Source organism: Panthera pardus, unplaced genomic scaffold (assembly GCF_024362965.1).
Source record: "Panthera pardus isolate Hobbes unplaced genomic scaffold, ASM2436296v1 HiC_scaffold_3, whole genome shotgun sequence".
NCBI classification, from domain to species: Eukaryota; Metazoa; Chordata; class Mammalia; order Carnivora; family Felidae; genus Panthera; species Panthera pardus.
In genome coordinates, this window is record NW_026526876.1 from 31,282,059 (window position 1) to 31,304,331 (window position 22,273).

The following is a 22,273-nucleotide window of genomic DNA, read 5'->3' on the forward strand; positions in this document are numbered from 1 at the left end:
TTTAAAAAAATACAGAAGCTAACTAATGAACACAACTACACAAAATATACACTAACCAACTGCAAACTAAACTAAAGATTAACCTTAAAAAAGTATATTTTAGAACTTCGTGATACCCTCATAAAATGCTCATAAGGGTATTATTACCTCATAGGGGTATTAAAACAATAGTCATTATTTTAGTTACTGTGCATCAAGTCTAAAAGATCCAGATAAAGGAAATGTTTTGTTTTTGATTCAATTTAAATACTTTAAGACTGGAAATATTTAATAATTGATAGTATAATTAAATTTTTTACACTGGCACTTTTATCACTAATTTAGGAGAATCAGATGGATTTCCCTCCATATACGCAGGCACTAAGATTTCAAATTTATAAATATGGTAGTATTTTTAAATATTAAATTTTTACATGAATATTGGGTTCATCCTTGTTTTCCTTGGTTTCCTAGGTATTATCCAGTTTTGTAAGGAAAACACAGTTATATCACAGTCAAAACTTGTCTTGGTTACTAGACTGTAGCCATAATTGGGTTACAGTCACTTAGATTCATTATTTGGAATTATACTTACTAAGGCAGACCTAAATGAAACTTATCTTCTAGAACAATTTCACATTTGCATTTACCTGCACTGCAAATGGGCTTAAGCAATAGTTTAGCTGTTAGGAAATATTTAATTAACTTAAACTTGTTATCTGTGACTACTCAGAACTCCCTAGAGTAGTCAACTTTCTGAGTTCACCTTAAACTATGGTATCTGATCCATTCCAAATAGAAGATTTTTGAATAGAAGTTAAACTTCATTAAGGTACTAACTTTAAATCTGGAAGAAAATTAATGTACTGAAGTTTTCAAGTTTGACAAGTTCATTAAAATTTTTTAGCATGTCTTGATACATTTACTTATCAGCTTTTTACTCTTCTGCTGGCATTTCCTTAATGTTTGTTTGCTTCACCTCTCTGGTTCATTGGATTGCTATTATTTATGTTTTCATGGACTTTATCTTCACAGTTTACTGTATCTTGTAAAGCCTCTTCCACATCTGTTTGGCCAGCTGTACTGGCTGTTTTTGGCAAGGTCATCTGAAGTGCACACCACAGGGTAGTGCGTGCTTTCCGAGTAGCCACACACATCTCTTTAATTGCTGAAGCAAGGGCAAAAACATCTGTAAAGAAAACACTCAGTGTCAGTTCATATTAGATGCCTTTTATGTATCCTTTAACTCTTAAAAAGCACAATGCTGTGCTATTAAATGATCAAACATTATTATTTTCATAAGAGATAGGTGGCTATTGACTGAGTTAACTATTTGACTTAATATCAAAAAGTGTTGATACTGTTTCTGACTTGTGTGACAATGACTATGCTTTGGGGAGAACACAGACTTTGAGAGTTGTAATTAAATGGGTAAAATTAACAAAACTGACCGAAGTACTTATGGAGTAAATTATGTGGGCATGATTTACCAATTTACCTTTAGCTAAGTGTAAATTTTGGAAATCCAACCTTTAAACTCAGAATCTGATTTTAACAACATTCAAATTATCTCACTGCCTTATCAACAGAATACGCATTAACACTTATACCTCTGTCATCTTGGCATCTAGGAACTCCTTGCCTTTGCCGATTTGAAGCATTAACAATTTCATCCTTTCTACGTGACTGTACAATGTGAATGGACTCCAAGTGTCTATCAAGAGCAGTAGAGATATTGGCATGAAGGGGAGAGCTTCGAAGACGTTCCATTTTGCCTAGTAGAGTCACAACCTAAGGGAAACATTTTAAATTTTGATAAGGCATGTAACCACATTGCTCTGTCTTTAAGAACAAATTTTCAATGAAGTAGAATAGAGATGAGAGCAGTAATATTCGTCAAATAAATACTTGAATGCCTACTGTGTACTGACACCATGCTGGGGAAAATAAAGATGTTAAGGCAGTCTTTTGTACCTACTTGTTTCGGTAATCAGTTACTGGGAATAAACAGTTAAAAAATCAAACATTTAAACATTTCCATGTCACTGACAGGGTGTGTAAATTTAAGATCTAATATTGTTTTTGGCAAATAAGAGAACAGCCTGCAAATAAAACATTTTTAGGAGGTAGTGTAATCTAAAGGGAAAAACATTGAGCTAAAAAGGGAGAAGTCCTAGACTGATTAATCCTGACTTTGGCAAGTCCTTTCTGGGCTTTCAATATCCTCCTTTTGAAAATCAGAAATATTCAGATCATACTAGTGGTAGTTTTAAGGAATCCCTAATCCAGTAGGATCAGTAAGGGGAGTACAATTCATAGTTGCATATACCTATATCTCAAATTCTAAACTTGAAAGGTGTATGGAAAGAGAACTTTTTCAATAATTAGGATTTGAACATCAAATAAATATAGTCATTGCCTTTGGGAACTAAATGATTTAAAATTCACAGAAGACCTTCTGTGTTCAGTGACTGGTGTTCAGTGACTGGGGAGAGGAGAAAACTATCTCTCAGTGAAGAAACTAATGGCACCTGAATGAATGCCTCTAACCTCACGCTCATTTCAAGTTTCTGTGGAGTAATGCCACTTTGGGTCTATGGAGAAAACATAAGTACACAGTTATTAAATATTTTCCTCCCAATTACAGAACCCACCAGGATCTTTGAGGAGGAAACAAAACAACAAAAGAAAAAAAAGGAAAAATCACATAGAAAAACTCCAGTGAGCTACTAATTACACATTTTTTTCTAACTATGTATTTTTAAAAGAATCATTTAAATAAATGGTAAGTGTAAAGAAATTTGCACAGGTGATTTTTAATAAAAAAGGTGGTTCTTTTCAGAATTGTATAAAACCTGCAAACCAGAAAATAGTACATGTAAAAATATTTTTGCCCTTTGTGATCATCGGTCTAATGTTGCTAAATATAAAAAAAATTTTTTTTAATGTTTATTTATTTTTGAGAGAGAGAGAGCATGAGCAGGGGAGGGGAGGGGCAGAGAAAGAGGAAGACCCAGGATCCAAAGCAGGTTCCAAGTTCTGAGCTTTCAGCACAGAGCCCGACACGGGGCTCGAACTCACGGACTATGAGATCATGACCTGAACCAAAGTCAGATGCTTAACCGAATGAGCCATGCAGGTGCCCCTAATGTTGCTAAATATAGATAAATTATTACAACAGCTATAAACATAACCTAAATTAATGTGAAGCATAAGCAAAGCTGAAAAAGTTTATTTAAAGTTTGCAATTCCTTGATTAATTGCCTAGAAATGCGTTGCTGAGAAAAAGGACTTTTAACTTGGAATGGTTTTTTTTTATTTAAAAAAAAAAATTTTTTTTAACGTTTATCTATTTTTGAGACAGAGACAGAGCATGAAGAGGGGAGGGGCAGAGAGAGAGGGAGACACAGAATCTGAAACAGGCTCCAGGCTCTGAGCTGTCAGCACAGAGCCCGACACAGGGCTCGAACTCACGGACCGTGAGATCATGACCTGAGCCGAAGTCAGACGCTTAACCGACCAAGCCACCCAGGCACCCCTAACTTGGAATGGTTTTAAGAAAAAGTAATAAAAGATTGAAGTTTTTATTAACATCTGGCTGTAACCCATGTTGGTATCTGACTATAATACTGATAAATCCATTGTAAGAATTTACAAATTTGATAAAAGAATTTCAACCGACCAACTGAAAGCTAGGTAAAAATCACTCTTTTCCATTGAAGTAATTCATATCTATATTTTAAAGACAGCAAAGTAGATGAAACTGATGTTCAATAAAACAGACTCTGCTATGTTGATTTTTCTGGTTCCTAAAATGGCTTTTATTCAATCATAGAAGTAAGCTGTCTTCACTGTGTGCTTTTTCCCAGGAATTTGTTTTTGTTTTTGTTTTTTTTTAAGTAATGTCTATGCTCAGTGTGGGGCTCAAACCTATGACTTTCAGATCAAGAGTCAAATGCTCCTCCTCCAACTAAGCCAGCCAGGCGCCCCTCCCAGGAATCTTTTATCATATTTGAAAAACAGTGTAAGTTTTTAAAAGAGGAAGGTCAAAAAAGAAAAACTTTACCCTACTGTATTAAATTCTAGAAAATTCTGAAATTTCAAAGGAGGTAATAGAAATAATCATTTGTTAAATTAGAAAATGACCTAACGTCAGGATTCTTTACATTTGAAGTGATATACTACTTTTCTAAAACAAAGCTATTTTATAAATTTATGCATACCTACATTCTTCAGTATTTTTTCAGTTTATCAGTATTTAATACATTGTTGGATACACTTAATGTTTGTTGAATAACTCAAGTGTGCAGGGTTAAGAAAACAGTAATTCCCTGTTAATGTCCCATTTTGTATAATGCAAATACAGCTTGCTCATCTAGCTAGAAAACAAATGGGGTTTTTTTTTTGGTTTTGTTTTGTTAGAGAAATGGGACTTTATAAATAATATTCAAAATTATTTTTGCTTTAAAATTCTGTTGAGAGTTAGCTGTATTGATGATATAGATTTCTTAAAGAGAAACCATTTAAATTCCTAAACCTACTTTTTTTTAATGTTCATTTTTTTATTTTGAGAGAGAGAGAGAGAGAGCAGAGAAAGCAGAGAGAGAATCCCAAGCAGGCTCCATGCTGTCAGTGCAGAGCCTGATGCGTGGCTTGATCCCATGAACTGTGAGATCATGACCTAAGGGGAAATCAAGAGTTGAACCCTTAATCAACTGAGCCACCCAGGTGCACCTACTAAACCTACTTTTAAAAGGATTGAGGGGTGCCTGGGTGGCTCAGTTGATTAAGCGTCCAACTTCTGCTCAGGTCATGATCTCGCACTCCGTGAGTTCGAGCCCCGTGTGGGGCTCTGTGCTGACAGCTCAGAGCCTGGAGCCTGTTTCAGATTCTGTGTCTCCCTCTCTCTCTCTGACTTTCCCCCATTCATGCTATGTCTCTCTGTCTCAAAAATAAACGTTAAAAAATTTTTTTAAAGGATTGAGGGGGTGCTATTTCTCCTTTCCTGACTATTAATCATAGTTGTAGGACCAAGCATGGAAAAGATAATTATTTCAGAGAATTATGCATAAATGTGATTTAAAAATCATTCAGAACTCTGACTTGCTGAAATGCTTTAAAATTTTATCAAGCAATGAAATAATCCATCATTGGATGTTTTTACAGCTTACTCTGGCTTGTTCTCGAAGTTCGTCCACAATTAAGCGATCAACTCGAGATGGGTTGGAGGTCAGCCTTGGAATTGGAGTGTTGTTAGTACTGGATACTTTTTTTCCTGGGTAATTCTTGGCCAGGGCCAATTCAGTCTGTAAAAAATTATATAATTTTTAGATGCTGAGTTTTCTAAATATGATTCAGTTATGAGTGACATTTCTCATAGGTCTAATAAATAAATTGAAAATGACTACTTTAAAATTGTTTCAGTATCAAACAGAACAAATGCAAACCACAACACCACTGTATTTTCTATATTTAATGCATATAAAATACCTGCAAGTCTCCCTGCACCTCATGTGGGACTTGAACTTATAAAACTCTGATATCAAGAGTCACATGCTCTTCCAACAAAGCCAGCCAGGAGCCCCCAAAGTAGTAAACTTTTGGCTCATTAAGGAAAAAGTCTACTTCACAGGCAAAAAACCCCCAACTTTATATAAATAACAATTTTTTAAGCCTCACATTTTTTTAGTTATGTCAGCTAATTCCTTATAGTCATGGACTTAAATACTGTACATTATGGAAGAATTCAGCTTAGAAATAAGGCCAAGTACTCTTGAACTACACTAACAAAATGAAGATAGGCAGAGAGAACATCCCAAGTTACTCCTAAATGGATAGATTTGTATTACCTTTTTTCTCTCCTTTTCTAATGCTCTCCGTTGTTCATAGCACTCTTCTAGTCGAATATGAAGTTCACTGGCTGGTCCACTATGGGTTTTAACTGGTCTTTGAAATCCAAAAGTTGGCACGAAACCAGAAAACGAATTATCACCATACATCATATCATTAAAATAAGGGTACAAATGGCTTAAGTCATTGTAAGAAAACATATAAGAATCCAACAGTGGAACAACTGAATGGCCAAATGGGTGAGTGGATCTTAGGGGAAACCCATTTGAACCAACTTGTTGAAAACTCTGATTATGCCTTAAATCTCCCATCATATAATTATTAGAAAAGCATGATGCCTGTGTGCGATTCACACGGCTATTAATATTGTTGTCTCCACTTCCCTGTCTGTGGCTATTAAAATGACCCCGTGACTCCAACAGATCTTGATACGTATTTTGAGATAAGCCATCTAAGTGCTTTGGACCTTCCTCAGCATCATAATGTCCACTCTGAGACTTAGCTTGAAAATTATGTTTGTTTACATTTTCAATGATCCCATACTGCTGAGTTGCATAGTTATCACAAAATCCATTTGGCTGCTTTATTTTTTTATCAGTAACTGATTCAAAGAGATTTTCTTCTCCAGTCTTTGTCAGTCCTTCCATGTGATTGACAGATTGAATTCTTTCTGCACCATTGTAACTGAAATCAAAACTAGAAAATGCTGAAGGATTTTCTTGGCAATACTTCTGAAATAAACTGCTATTTGGGGTTAAATTTGTGGATGATAGTTGGGGGAAATCTGAAGAATGGTTAGAACCTTTAGAAGCTACACTTAAGTGACTATTTAATTTCATCAAGTTACCTTGATTTCGATAAGGAATAGGAGTGTTATTTTTTGTTTGGACATTCATCCAGGTTGGTCTGTTTAAGCTGATACCTCCTGAAGGTGTTGCTGAGTTTGATAATAAATTCACAGATTTAAAATACTCAGAATTTGAGGGGTCAGGTTTAGTAAACTGTTGTTTTTCTGTGACATTAGCAAAATCATTATTAGCTGGACAACCCGCATGAGGTTTTAGTCCATATTCTGATTTTAAGCCAAAATCAGCAGTGAAAGCTGCCTCATTTGCCAACTGTTTTTCTGTCAGATGTGGTGTGGTTTTTGGAAATGTGAAATTCTGCTGGTCAGCTATTGTCTCTTCCATTTTTTTCTGATTTGCTGGTTTAACCTGAAATAACTTTGTGTATGTGTCTGCTTCTACAGTTGGTATTTCAGGTGTGCCATTGGCTAATTTTTTACTATCCTGGACATTAAAATTTGAACACTTATTAAGCTTAACCTTATTAGGATGAACATATTCTGGGTATCTACAATAATCTGTGTTTTCGCTGTATCTATTAAATTGAGAAAGAAACATCTCTGCCATTTTTTGCTGGAATGGTGCTTCAAGACATTTAGCACATATTTTCTCTCTTCCATAAGAGTAAGTATCAATTCCTGATTCTTTCATGATGTCAGACAGACCAGTCTGTGATGTAAAACAGTTTTTGATAAATGGAAAATCTTGGAATGTTGTCTTAGCTGTATCATTTGTCTGGATATTGTAACAATTAGAATGATCACTTCGTGAGGGGTACATCCATTGTTCTTCAAGGTCTAACCCAGTAAATCCATGATAAAGTTCATCTATTTTTTGCTGTGGTGTTAGATTACTATTATGCAGGTATTGCTTTTCCACTGCTGACACAGATTCACCACTATAAAAAGCTTGCTGAGAGATGGCTGTATCTATTGGCCTTTTGGTTTCTGTTAAGAGGTCATGGTGATCTGCAAATCTGCTTGTGTTCACTGGCCAAACTGACTTTAAATTGGAGGAGCAGGTCCTAGAACAAGTAAATATATTTAATTACAACTCAGATTTTAAATGACTTTATTTTCTCAGTGGAGAAGGTAGAACAGGTTCTCAAAACATTTATATTGCCTCACTTCCCCATTATCTAATCCTTTCTAACCTTGCCTTATAAATTACCATTACATCCAAATAATTTTCTATCACTTGAAATGTGCCACATACTACATTAATATGCATTTTTATCTTGATATGTCTTCAGTATACTTTCCCAAGAGGCATCAACTGAGGCCTGAGGCTGGGGACTACATGGTCTTGCATGAATTGTTTATCTACAGTAAGCAGAAAACAAAATAAGTTTTTCCTTTAATTAGGTTATTATAGAATACAAAAATGTTGTTGACCACATTTTTTTAAATGAAAAAGATGTACTTTGATAAAACTATTACTAAAATTAAAATATTTTAATTGGTTACATGTGTGCTGCATATTTCCCTATTTATGAAGTACCACATTTGGGTAATATGGCCTCCATCCCCGAAAAATCAATCAAAGTGTATTTAAAAAATTTTTACCATAAGAACAAAGTCCATACGTATTTCTGCATACCAGCAATGATAGTTTTATTCTTTAGGATAGATGTATAAAAGCTCTTTGGAATTTGTACTCTTTAAGCCAAACTTTAGAACTCAAAGGAAATAGCTCTGAATTATGCAAGAATAACTTTCCAAAGGAAAGTTCTTAATAGCAAATTAAAGTCTGAAACTTCCAATTGTATGGCAAGTACCTCAGCAAAGTCAAGGCTGCTAGAAACAAATATTTGAATTAAGATGTCTATTGTCAGATGATCCCCTATTAAGTAAAAATAAAAGCTAATAAATACAGTAATCTAGTATGTGTGAATTTAAAAGCTTACTATATACCATGTAGCTTATATAATATACTAACCCCTCAGCAAAATATGGCTGTGACTTGTCTTGTTCTTCCAAAATGTTAGACACAAGTCCATATAAGTCTGTTTCACTGCCATAGTCATTTCTTTCCGTTTGAAAACTAAAAATAAATGAATATCACATGTAAATTATTTTCCTCATACTGAAATTCAATATATTGATTTCTATTTCCAGACTTCTTATACTATTATTTTTCTATAAAATATCTGGATTGAATTTATCCCATCATTTCAAATAAAGAGGCAACAACATTTTCCACTTTAGGGGAGCCTAGGTGGCTCAGTCAGTTGAGCGTCTGACTCTTGATTTCTGCTTGGGTTATGATCTTACAGTGGGTTTGGGCCCCGTGTTGGACTATGTGCTGGTGGTATGGAGCATGCTTGTGATTCTCTCTCTCTCCTTTCTCTCTCTGCACCTCCCACTCTTTTTTTTTTTTTTAAAGAATATTTTCCAATTTAGCATAGTGCCTATGGTACATGTTTCTCCATTTCAAATCCTATGTCTAGTTTGCAATGTATGCTTAACTCTTGTTTCTCCCAAACACATGCTATTCATTTTAAGTTCCAAGATATAAATCTCTGACTTACGATGTTTTAGACACACTTGGCACCACGGCTGCTTCTAAAAGCATATCTGGTCCCATTATACGTTATTCCGTCAACACTTGCTCAGTTTTTTCATTTGTGATTTGGAAACCATACGAATCCGCTACTCTATTTTTGTGACTCTTTAAACCAAATGTTGGATTTAAAAAGTGAAATGTGATATGGTCATCCTAGATACCACAGCAATATTACAGTTGTCACTTAAATCTAACAGATTTGTTGGCTATCCCTAAATCCTTACTACAGTAACTGGAGCTCTATGTATCTGAAATCCCACCTTGTGACTAATGCTGTCTAAATAATACAAAATGTAAAAACCACAAGGAGATGGGAAATTGGTGCCTATCTATTAATGTCCCGTCTATTTAATGTCCTATCTATTTCAACTAATCTGTTCCTAGAAGTAATATGTTGCTTTAAGTTATAGCTTCTTATTTTCTCGTACTTTATTTCTAACATTTCATAGTGTTAGGACATCTTAGAAATAAAAATACCTTTATATTTGCATAATACTCAAATAGTTCATTGATCTTCATAACATAAGATGGGCAGGTATTAGTAATCATTCAGCTATTGAAGAACGATCATTTGAGATCTTAAGAAACTTGTATTTTATAAGTGTATGTGATTTGTTATACTGTACACCTGCTGAACAAATGGTCTGCCTACAAGTCTAATGCTTTTTCTGCTATATTGTGTTATTTCAAAAAGATTGGATAAGTTTTTTGATATAATAATATATTAGTATATCTCTAAAATAATTCAATGTAATAAATACTAAACTACTAATACTTGTTATTGGGAACTGTTAAGGGTTAAGGTGAATTTCCACTTTCTTTTATGATTTCTGTAAAGTGTGAATTTTTTCAATGAACATATATCAACTGAAAAAATATTTTTGTAGAATTATATATTATATAGTCTTTCTAATAAGATCACTATTATACAGAACTCACCAAAATTTTCAAAATTTTAACTTTTTTGAAGGTAATCTCTATACCCAACATGAGGCTCAAACTCATGACCCCAAGATCAAGAGTCACATGCTCCACTGACTGAGCCAGCCAGACACCCCAATTTTTAACATTTTAAAAACATTTTTTAATTAATAAGATTTTTAAGGAGGGTGCCTGGCAGGCTCAGTTGGTACAGCATACCCACGTTGGGTATAGAGTTTAAAAAGAAGCTTAAAAAAAAAAAGAACATATAAGATTTTAAAAATAATTATTGTCCAATTAAACTAAAGCTGCAACAGCATCTATCAACTGCTCCCTTATACATAATTAAAATAAAGGTAGATGTTACTCCTTTAGACTTCTCTTTCCAACAGGCTCCCATAATATACTATACTTCTTTTTAAACCTCACTATACTTGTGCCCAGCAAGTCGTCACTGTCATCGTTGTCATCATCATCATCATCATCATCATCTTTATTGTAAGAGCTATAAAGTTGGAGATAATATTTGCCGTGTTAATTGTAATATCCCTAGTATGAGAGATCTGGCAGAGTTAGGCCTCTAATATTAATGGAATTAAAAAATAACTAGAGGGGCGCCTGGGTGGCTCAGTCGGTTAAGCGGCTGACTTCGGCTCAGGTCATGATCTCGTGGTCTGTGGGTTCGAGCCCCGCGTCGGGCTCTGTGCTAACAGCTCAGAGCCTGGAGCCTGTTTCAGATTCTGTGTCTCCCTCTCTCTGCCCCTCCCCTGTTCATGCTCTGTCTCTCCCTGTCTCAAAAATAAATAAAACATTAAAAAAATTTTTTTTTAATAACTAGAAGGGTCTGGGTGGCACAGTCGGTTGGGCGTCATGCTCTTGATTTCATCTCAGGTTATGATGTTGCAGTTTGTGAGATCAAGGCCCTCACTGGGCTCCATGCTGACAACATGGAGCCTGCTTGGGATTCTCTCTCCCTCTCTCTCTGCCCCTTCCCTGCTCGCTCCTTCTCTCTCTCTCTCAAAAATCAATCAATCAATCAATCAATCTTACGTTTGATAAAATCCTGCTTGCTCTACACTTGTGAAGGAAATAATTACTGAAAATTTAGATTAAATTGGATGAAAAATAGATCTAAAAATTACCCATGTATATAAGTCATCTTTAGAAAGAGGAACTTAAGATTTACTCACTAAGGGTTGCCTCTAATGAATAAACAAAAAGTAATGAGCTAAAAATTACAACACAGAACTGCCCAGTGTAGGGTTTCTAAAAGTTTGATAAACATAATATTGTAATGCCATAACATTAAAATGCTGATGTAAGGAATAAAGAGCTAATACAACTGGGTTCCCATGTAATCAAACTTTAAAAGTTTTCATTTAGCCTGAAAAATATGATTTATTAATTTACCTGTTCTTTACATTGATCTGAGAATTAGAAGGCTGTTTAGTATCATCTCCATAAGTAGACCATGGTGCATAGAAAAGTGAAGAATCTATAGAACTTGAATATTCTGCTGATGAAGAAAGTGGAGTATAGGTCTGCCTTAGGTCAACACTGTCTTCACTCTGAAAATTTAAAGACATGTTTGCACATCAAACACATCAAAATTACACAGAATATTAGTGAAATAATGAGATACGAGAGGAAATAACACATGCGTAGGAGTTGGGAGACTTAAAATCTAGACTAAGCCACTTAAACTTACTTTCCACTAGGGGTTCATGAATGTTATCTGTAAATGGCCACAATAAATATTTTAGGGATTGCTGGTGAGGTCTCTGTCAAAACTTCTCAACTCTGCTGTTCTAGCACCAAAGCAAACCATAGACAATATGTAAAGGGCATAGCTATGTTCCAATAAAATTTTGTTTACAAAATCAGGCACTCAGCAGATTTGATCAGTATTTGTTGCTTATCCCTGGTATGAAATACCCACAATTACTGCACTTATAATTTTTTTTAACAGATGAGTGTTATGTAGACACTAGCAGTGTTATTTTCAAGAAATCATTTACCAAATTCAGTCTTAATGCCCCTAATCTGTGGGGGGAAAAAAAGGTGAATGTACATTTATTCATATGGAATTTGCAAAGAAATTCTACATAACATTATATTCAGTCAACCTTGTGACAAGAGTACTGTGCTATAAAAACAAGGAAACTGAGGCTACAAGTTATTGAGCTGATAGGTGACAAAACTAAACCCAAACTCAAGGCCTTCTTACTCCTACTGTAGGAACTTTTAAAGAATATCTTTTAATTTTCAGCCTAGTTTCTATTTCTAAGAGATATTATAAAAATGATGATATATAAAATTTTATGTCTTCAGAAATTTAAAATCTATTACTACAATTAGAAGAAAAATACAAGCTCATTTTTCTTTTTCTTCTTTCTTCACTCAGATCGAAGTATCAACACTCACTAGGTGTCATTTTTCTTTTTTTGTGAATGGTTCTATAATTTGGGTAAGTAAGGTAAAAGTTTGAGTTTTAAGATTTTATTCACTTAAAATACTGCCTCTTAGGGCATCTGAGTGGCTCAGCTGGTTAAACGTCTGACTCTGGATTTTGGCTCAGGTCATGATCTCACAATTGTGGGATCAAGGCCCATGATGGGCTCTGCCCTGAGCTTGGAGCCTAGTTAAGATTCTCTCTCTTTCCCTCTGCCCCTCTCCCTTGCTCACATGCATGCTCTCTCTCTCTCTCTCAAAAATAAGCAAATAAACAAATAAAATACTGCCTCTTTTCAAGAGGGATTGATATGCAGTGAAAATAATTTTAAATACTTAAAACAGAATGAATTTAAATAATAAAGATTAAACTTATTTAGATGTATTTTATTCTGAAAATGCTTCTTTAAAGAGGTCTGAAAGTATACATTCACATATTTTAACTCTCCAAATGAAATCTGAGATGTAATAACTATAAATATCTAGACACAGTAGAAATAGTATTTTCTTATAAATACAGAGGAAATATAATCCTAGATAAAAATATTTTCTAATTGCTTTTACAAAATTTACATAGAGAAGACATATTAGATCAAAGTATTCTTAAATTTTTGTTCTTCATAGACATAATTGAAATACAACTCTTTAAACACTAAGTTTCTGGGGCACCTGGGTGGCTCAGTTGGTTAAGCGTCCGACTTTGGCTCGGGTCATGATCTCACGGTTAGTGAGTTCGGGCCCCACGTTGGGCTCTGTGCTGACAGCTTGGAGCCTGGAACCTGCTTTGGATTCTGTGTCTCCCTCTCTCTCTCTGCCCCTCCCCTGCTCACGCTGTTGCTGTCTCTCCCTGTCTCTCTCTCTCTCTCTCTCTCTCAAAAATAAATAAACATTAAAAAAAAATTTAAACACTATACCAACAAAATATTTACTATACCAATAAAATATGAAAATTAATATCTTCCAATCACCAATCTTTAAAAATGTCAAATACTTTACAACCATTTGTTTAAATTGCGGTTATGACTGCTATTTGAAAACTACATGTTATAACTGTCTTGTATATACATATATATACATATAATGCTGACTATTCTGAAGCTGGGGAAACTGAGGAACCGAAATAATTTTGCTGTGTCACTAAAAACTACTTTCTAGAATTTCTTAGCTAGCAATAACTTTTGCAAAGGCTTTTATCTTTGGAATCATTCATAATTTTATTCCTTTAGTTCTGAAATTTTTATCATAGACCCACTTTAACTCTCTTTTAGGTGTGAAACATCCAAAGTGACATAAGTAATTGTTCATCTTTTTGAGATAGTGACTTAAAAGAAGTATTTTCAGATTATGTAATATCAAAAATATCAAACAAGATACACAGTATTTGAAACTAAATGCATTTTAGGAGTATTCTTTCAAGTTTGTTTCACATTTTAAAGTAAGATTTGAGTATTAGCAATAAATCGGTTTATAAGATTGATTTCAATTTCGTATTCTAGGATAAAACAAACAGCTAAAATAAAACATAATTATATTTTAACTATCTGGGAATTAAATTAAAACATTTATGGGAATGTTTTAAACATTTATGGGAATTAAATTCCCAAATGCTTGGGTTTGGCATAATAATCAGTTTAGATAACTGCAAAATGTATCACTTATATACCCTGAATATACTTGATTGAAATTAAATTCACGTAAATTTTAGTAGCTGTGAAAACAATATGGAGAGCAGTGGAATGCTGGTCTTGGCAGGAAAAAGACCTAGGGTCCACTTAGGCTTTGTCACTTAAGACATGAATCAAGCTGAGCCTCAGCTTCTCAGTCTGTATAGCAGGTGTAATATACAAAGTTGTAGGATTAAATAAAATTATTTATTTTGGGCTATTGTTATAATTCAAAGTATAACAATATCAACACTGATGTCCTGGATAAATAATTTCAAATGAAAATGACTTACACTACCCAAAGCCTGGTTTAATATGATTAATAAAACTAAATGTTTTAGATGCAGTAAAAGGTAGCATGTAATCCAAGACCCTGTTAAAGCCAGAAAGCGAAGCAGTAAAGAAAAACTTCACCTTCAAATTAACAAAGGCATGTTTGTGCCGACTTGCACTAAATGTTGCAGCAACAACTATTTTACGGTCTTACTAAGTATGGATTTTCTTACATTTCTGAGGACAAAATGAAAGCAAGAATAATGTAAGATCTTGTTTTCAAAGCAAAGTATGGAACTGCGCAGACTCTGTACTGAAATTATTACCGGCTTTTAAACAGAAAGAAAGAATGTTCTTGGCTTTCTGGTCCTAAACTTGGGAGCAATTTCAACACCTTATATGAATGGGCTCCGGGAAACGAGTTTGATTTAGGGAAGAAAAAAAAAAAATCCTCTAACAAAGGATGGACCTGCGATTTGTAGCAATCATAGAAGGACGTGGAGTCGGTCAGCATCACGCTGTTGAACACGTCCGTTAGCCTGCTGCTGGGGTCGGCACCGAGGTTCCAGCAGCGATTCGCGCTTCCACGGAACGCTACCTTGGGCTGCACGAAACGGACAGGGAGGAAGCGGGAGAGGCATCACGCAGTGCAAAGGCAGGACCGAAACGACGGACGGCTGGGGCACCGCCGTTGTTCTCGCCACTCCACTCGGAATCCGCTCTGAGGACACCGATCCCGATCCCGGGGCCGGCGCCTCTGTCCCCGGGCTTCCCTCTCTGCCTTCGGGCCGCCTGCGGGCCGACCGCAAAGGCGCGGCCCCCGACGGCCGTGACAGGCCCACGCCGCCGGCCATCGCCTCAGCGCCGCCGCCGCCCGACGCGGAGGAGATGGCCGTAGCCCCGGCGTCGCGGCCACCGCGGCCCGGCCCGCCCGTCCTATCAGCCCGCGTCGCGCCCCCCAACCCGAGCCCGGCCCCGACCGAAGCGCCCCCCGCCCGCACCGGCGCCTCGACCGGCCGGGGCGTCCCGTCGGGGATCCTCCCCGACGACCTGCACTCTCCAGCGCGGCCGCGGACTCCTCAGAGAACCGCGTCTGGGAACGCTCCCGCTCTCCGCCTCTCCTCACCGTAGCCATCCTCCAAGCTCGACCGCCCCCGGACCCTGACCGTCCCCACCGTTTACCTCAAGTCCCTCCCTCAGGCCTGGGGGGCTAGAGGGCGGGCAGGTGACTCCGCCTCTCACCTCCATGGAGCCCCCCAGCCCCTCCTGGACTAGGTACAGCTCCTGGGGTACGGGGGTGAGGGGGGGGCGTCGAAGCCCGGCTCCCTCAGCCCGCACCCCGCCGCTGCCGCCGCTGTCGCTGCCGCCCCGGGCGCTGCCTGGAGCCAGTCTGTGGGTGAGGGGACCCGAGTGGGGAGGGAGGGGCGGGGGGAGAGGCCGTTACATTGCCTACCCCTGCTCGAGACCCGGCACGCGACCCTGCAAAGGGCCCGCCCCGCCCCCCTCCCTCCTAGGAGGTCCGCCCCTCGCTTTGCACCCCCTCATTGGCCCGCTGCCCAGCCAATAGGCAACCGCCTCCAGGGCCTGTTACCCCCTCCGCCCCCCCCCCGCCCCAGACAAAGCCTAGAAGGGGCCGTTAACTGACCTCGCTCTCCCGCAGCTTCTGAATCTTTCCCGCTCAAAGTAAACCTGTTCGGGATTGGCTCTGATTGGCAAGCAACAGCTCTATGATTGGCTAATAGGGCAGCGGAGGGGCGGGGCGTGGAAGGTAAGGAAAGAGAGCAGGCCTACCCCGTGGGAGAAGCGGTGGAGGTGGTCGGAAGATTTGAGAAGTCGCCCAGCAACTGGCTGATAATCTAAACCTATCGCTGCGCACCTTGTGCCAACATTTCATTTTTGGCCCTTGGGCCCTTCCCTAACTCCCAGAGTCCTTTGGAACAGCCAAGAGAATAATAGACGTGCCCGTTTACAGAAGGTGAGGAAGCCGTATGGAGTTGGGTGTTGTTGGGACACCCCCTTCCCGAGGCAGAGCTGCCCTCTGTTCTAGGACCCAGGCTACAATCGGGGTGAAGGCGTTTTGGTCTTAACGTAACTCCTGAACATATTTCACTCTGACCTGCGCCAGACAGGCCATTTACGTGGGCAGTCTCATTTGGAGATATGATAGTCTCAGAGAAATGCTGAATGTTGTGTGCGTTGAAATATGGAAGATGAGAAACCTAGAGGCTGCGAACACCTTTAAGGTGTTTATATTTAAAATCAAAACCTGAGAAGCGCTCAATAAGGTGAAAGATGTTCTTTTAATTCAGGAACAAACGGAAATAGTACAGGGGGATAAGTTTTATTGGCGCATATTGTCCCAATAGTTATTTTGGATCTCTACCCAGCTTTGGTTTAAGAAAGCAGACCAGGAGAGCTGCCTGGGTGTCCATTGAGAGTCGGACTCCATTTCGGCTCAGGTCATGATCCCAGGGTGGCCCTGGGATCCAGCCCCCAAGAGGGTTCTGTGCTGAGCATGGAGCCTGCTTAAGAATCCCTCTCTCCCTCTGCCCCTCTCCCCCATTTGTGCATTCTCTCTCTCTCTCCCTAAAATATAATAAACATTGTGTGTGTGTGTGTGTGTGTGTGTGTGTGTGTGTGTGTGTGTGTGTATTCTTGTTTTACTTATTTTGAGATAGAGTGTGTGAGTTGGGAGGGGCAGAGAGAGGAGGAGGGAGAGAGAATCCTGCACTATTAGTGCAGAGCTGGATGTGAGGCTTGAGCCCACAAACCGTGACATCATGACTTTTTTTTTTTTAACGTTTATTTATTTTTGAGACAGAGAGAGACAGAGCATGAACAGGGGAGGGGCAGAGAGAGAGAGAGAGGGAGACACAGAATCTGAAACAGGCTCCAGGCTCTGAGCTGTCAGCACAGAGCCGGACGCGGGGCTCGAACCCACAGACCGCGAGATCATGACCTGAGCCGAAGTCGGACGCTTAACCGACCAAGCCACCCAGGTGCCCCATCGTGACATCATGACTTGAGCTGAAGTCCACCGCTTCATCAACTGAGCCACCTAGGCATCCCTAATAAAAAAAATAGAAAGAAAGAAAGAAAGAAAGAAAGAAAGAAAGAAAGAAAGAAAGAAAGAAAGAGAAAAGCAAGCAAGCTGATCAGGCTGTACCAATTAAATTTCTTTCCGTACTTCACCCTTAAAGTGGCTGATGTGCAGCTCATTCTCCCCTTTCATTGACAGCATTCTGTACCCCTCTCCCTCCCCCATTGTACCCAAAAGAATTTTGAACAAGTACGAAACCTCTTATGTATCTTCATTATTGTAGTAAGATATACATAAAATTTACCATTGTAATCATTTTCTAGTGGACAATTCAGTGGCGTTAAGTACATTCCTAGTGTGCAGCCATCACTGCTATCCATTTCCAGATAATTCTCACTATCTCAAACAGAAACTCTGCACTCGATAAACAATAACTCCCCATTTCCTCTCCCGTCAACCCCTGATAACCTCAATTCTAATTTCTGTCACTTGGATTTTGCCTCTTCTAGGTACCTCACCTAGGTGGAATCATACAATATTTGTCCCTTTGTGACTCTTATTCATTAGCAAATGTCAAGGTTCATCAGTGTTGTTGCATGTGTGAGAACTTCATTCCTTTTTATAGCTGAGTAATATTCCACTGTACCTGTATACCACATGTTGTTCATCCATTTATCAGTTAATGGATACTTGGGATTTTTCTCTTTTTCACTATTGTGAATAATGCCGCTATGAACATTAGTGTATAAGTATCTGATTTCTTGTTTTTTAAATTCTTTTGGGTATTGGGGTGCCTGGGTGGCTCAGTACATTGAGCATGTGACTCTTGATTTCGGCTCAAGTCATGATCCCCAGTTAGTGAGATCGAGCCCACGTTGGGCTCTGTGCTGCCAGCTCGGAGCGCGCTTGGGGTCCTCTCTCTCCCTCTCTCTCTGCCCCTCCGCCACTCATGCTCCCTCTCTCTGTCTCTCTCAAAAATAAATAAATAAACATTAAAAAAAAAACCCAAAGGTTATAGGAAAATTTAACATTCCGTTTAACACAAGTGAATACATTATTAAAAGAACACTTTGGTTATGAAGCAGGGCAAGTATTTAGTATGTAAGTAGTACTTTATTTCAGCTCTTGTATTTCTTTTTTAGAAGGTCTCATTCTTTCTTAAAAAATTTTTTTCAATGTTTATTTTTGAGAGAGAGAGAGAGACAGGGCATGAGTGGGGGAGGAGCAGAGAGAGAGGGAGGCGCAGAATCTGAAACAGGCTCCAGGCTCTGAGCTGTCAGCACAGAGCTCGATAAGGGGCTCGAACTCACCAGCCGTAAGATCATGACCTCAGCCGAATTTGGACACTTAACCGACTAAGCCACACAGGCACCTCTAGAAGGTCTCATTCTTCATGTATGTGTTGGGGGGGTTGGATTTCACAATCATACCCAAAGATATATACAAACCTCAGATTAAAATGAGGACTTAGAAATACCTACATAATTGGGGCGCCTGGGTGGCGCAGTCGGTTAAGCGTCCGACTTCAGCCAGGTCACGATCTCGCGGTCCGTGGGTTCGAGCCCCGCGTCAGGCTCAGGGCTGATGGCTCGCAGCCTGGAGCCTGTTTCCGATTCTGTGTCTCCCTCTCTCTCTGCCCCTCCCCCGTTCATGCTCTGTCTCTCTCTGTCCCAAAAATAAAATAAAAAACGTTGAAAAAAAATTAAAAAAAAAAAAAAAAAGAAATACCTACATAATTGTTTTATGTATTCTCTGCCTTCATCTGAATTTAGTTTTTTGGGGGAATGGTGACCTTCTTTCTCCATTTATTGAATGTTCCTATATAGGAGCAACCATAAAAGAATTTTATGTCATAAAATTGATTACATTTTGATAACCTTGATCCATCTCAGAATGATGGTGCCCTCAAGTAAACTCCTTTTTTTCCTTGTTATTTTGGGATATTTAAGTGAATCTGAACTTATGATTGGATTTTTAAAAAATATTTAAGAACGTTCTTTGATAACAACTGGAAACGTTTTAAACCTATTCCATCCTTAAACATTAGTGCAGAATGCACACTTCATCAAAATATACAAGGTTGGGTGTTTTTGTTTTATAACTGGAAGACAATGTACAATGTGGTACTCTTCAGTTACATTAGTGAAGCCCTTTTTATACTTTTACACATACTTAAACATTTTGTTTTGTAACAAAAATAATCAGTTTCATTGAAAAAAGTCAGTCTGCCCCCTAGAAATGTTTTGACTGATAAAATAAATAGGATTTCATTATTCTCCCAACTAAAACTTCAAGTTCAAATAAAATACAAATTTTTGAAAGTTCAAGGTGTATCAGGGGCACAGTCTCAATGCCAAAGAGAGAACTCTGAATTAATTCTTCATAGAAAGCAATCATATAATTCCAAGTCAGTATATAATTAATTATATATCACTGCAGGATTATTATTTATGCTCACATCTGTATTAAATGAATTGCTTTTCCAGTTTCCTAGTGGACTAGTGGTCCAATGACTTAAATGGACTGCAAATCTACCTCAGTTCAAACCATGCAATTCTTTATAGGCTTCTCTGACTTGAGGGGTTAAATTATCTTAATTATACCTTTGAAAATTAACTGGGCTTCCATATGTGGTTTCTCAACCTCAACAGGTTGTGGGAAGAGTGAAAATGTATTAAGGAAATTTCACTCAAAACTGGAGTTGGGAAAACATGAAGGGCAAGCTTTCACACATGTACAACCATTCCTCCCAGCTTGCCTAGTCCAGCAGGAAGGAAGATTTTCTCTCAGCCCAACAACAAGAAGCTACCCTCACCTGCAGCCAATGAGAGGCTGTCACCACTTCCAACTCTCATTTTCCTCCAATGAACTTTTGTTCAAAGCATCCCTCCCAACTTCCTCCTTAGCTCTATGAAGGACCCCTCTCACTTTGTTCTCAGGACTTGCTTGTGGTTTGCCAGAGTTTGCTTGTCCTGAGTTGCAATTTTCCTGCTATTCCTGAAAAAAACTCTTTTGTTGGCTGAATGGCTTACCTTTTTCTTTTAAAAAGGATGACAGAAGCCTTACAAAAGGCTCCTTATCAGAGCTATTTGAAGCTACTCCCTTTTTTAATTACTCAAATTAGGGTTTTTCTGTTTCTCTAGCATTATATTTATAGCTTCTTCATATATATATATATATATATATATATATATATATATATATATTGAACTAGAGTTTTCACTATAAAATGAAAAGTTCTGAATATCTGTCTCACTGCCCTCTAGAACTGAGTTTCTATTTCTCAGTGTTTGATTGGAACCAGACATTAGAAGAGGTTCATAGAAGAGTGCCACCAGAAAAAGACATCTTTTAAAGCTGTCTTTATAAATTTCCTTTAGGCCTTTAAATTTCTCCTGAATTTGAGGGATCCCCAGACCATATAAGGGTCTTCTGACACAATGAACCAGAAAACAGATCCTTAAAAAAAATTAAGATCCGGAGTTTTAATTTAGGCTACAGAGTTCAAGAAGTTATGAAGGGGTCTATTTTTAAAGTTCTAGCAAAGCTTTGTGTGTTGTGATGTACCACGGCAAGTAAGCTTGCTTCCCAATGGTAATTAAGTTAAAAGAAATTTATGGAAAAGAAAAAAAAAAAGGGGAACCTCAGTGGCTCAGTCGGTTAAGCGTCCGGCTTCGGCTCAGGTCATGATCTCATGGTCTGTGAGTTCGAGCCCCGCATTCGGCCCTGTGCTGACAGCTCAGAGCCTGGAGTCTGCTTTGGATTCTGTGTTTCCCTCTCTCTCTGCCCCTCCCCTACTCATGCTCTGTCTCTCTCTGTCTCAAAAATTTAAAAAAAAAAAAAGAATATTCATGAAAACTGTGGTTTCCAAATTGGATGATTATATACCCTTAAAGTGGGAAAAAATTCTGTATTTATAGAATCTTTCCAAAAACTCACAGCTCACCTTATTGTTGCAATCTTTAAGCAGCACAAATTTCTATATTATTTCATCTATCTTATATTCTATTTGAGCAGCCTTAAGATACTGTGAGAGCACCTACCTATAGGTTCAGTCTGAAAACTGGGTTGTTTTAGAAATCATTGTGTTAAATAATGAGACTCTGCATCTTTTTCAAGTAGTCAGAGCCTGGAGATAGCTGTTCCATTGCAAGAGATTTTAAAACCTGGCTTAGGTTCTGAGCTGGCCCCTGATCAGGCAGGGTTCTCCAGGCTGTCCATCCCTAGGGTACCTACAAAGTTGAAACCTGGAAAAGCTACTTCCTTGACTCTTGGAGAGCAGAGTATGGGAGGTTTACCCAAGGTCTTTACCTCTGATCTGGAGTCCTACTGCTTGTCTGGCCTGATGATCTGGTGCTTGCTCCCTCCTGCTCTTTTTTTTTTTTTTTTTTTTTTTATAATAGACTTAATTTTTAGATGAGTTTTAGGCTCACAACAACACTGAATGGAAAGTACAGAGAGTTCTCATATACTCCCTGCCCCACACATGCACAACCTTCCCCATTATCAGTATTCAGCACCAGAGGGGTACATTTGTTACAGTTGATGAATTGACACATCACTATCAGTCAAAATCCATAGTTTACATAAGGGTTCATTTTTAGTGTTGTACATTCTGTGGGTTTTGACAAATGTATAATAATGTGTATCTACCATAATAGTATCATACAGAAAAATTTCACTGC

General features: G+C 38.1%; 1 protein-coding gene and 1 long non-coding RNA gene across 4 annotated transcripts in view; one reads left to right on the forward strand and one right to left on the reverse strand.

Moving 5' to 3' along the window:
* Positions 1-298: 298 nt before the first annotated feature.
* MEIOC (meiosis specific with coiled-coil domain) lies at positions 299-15,943 on the reverse strand. Its single transcript, XM_019434772.2, has 8 exons — positions 15,731-15,943; positions 15,018-15,152; positions 11,571-11,728; positions 8,613-8,717; positions 5,829-7,698; positions 5,151-5,285; positions 1,590-1,770; positions 299-1,168 (listed from the first exon to the last, which is right to left on the reverse strand). Exons 1-8 carry the CDS (start codon positions 15,794-15,796, stop codon positions 939-941), a joined length of 2,880 nt encoding a protein of 959 aa, XP_019290317.2. The 5' UTR covers positions 15,797-15,943; the 3' UTR covers positions 299-938.
* A 255-nt stretch (positions 15,944-16,198) lies between these two features.
* Positions 16,199-22,273, forward strand: part of LOC109258241 (uncharacterized) — a 90,427-nt gene continuing 84,352 nt past the window's right edge. For all 3 annotated transcript variants that reach the window (XR_008418774.1, XR_002076257.2, XR_002076256.2), the window contains exon 1: positions 16,199-16,523. This is a non-coding gene — a long non-coding RNA (uncharacterized LOC109258241). The remainder of the gene's footprint in view (positions 16,524-22,273) is intronic.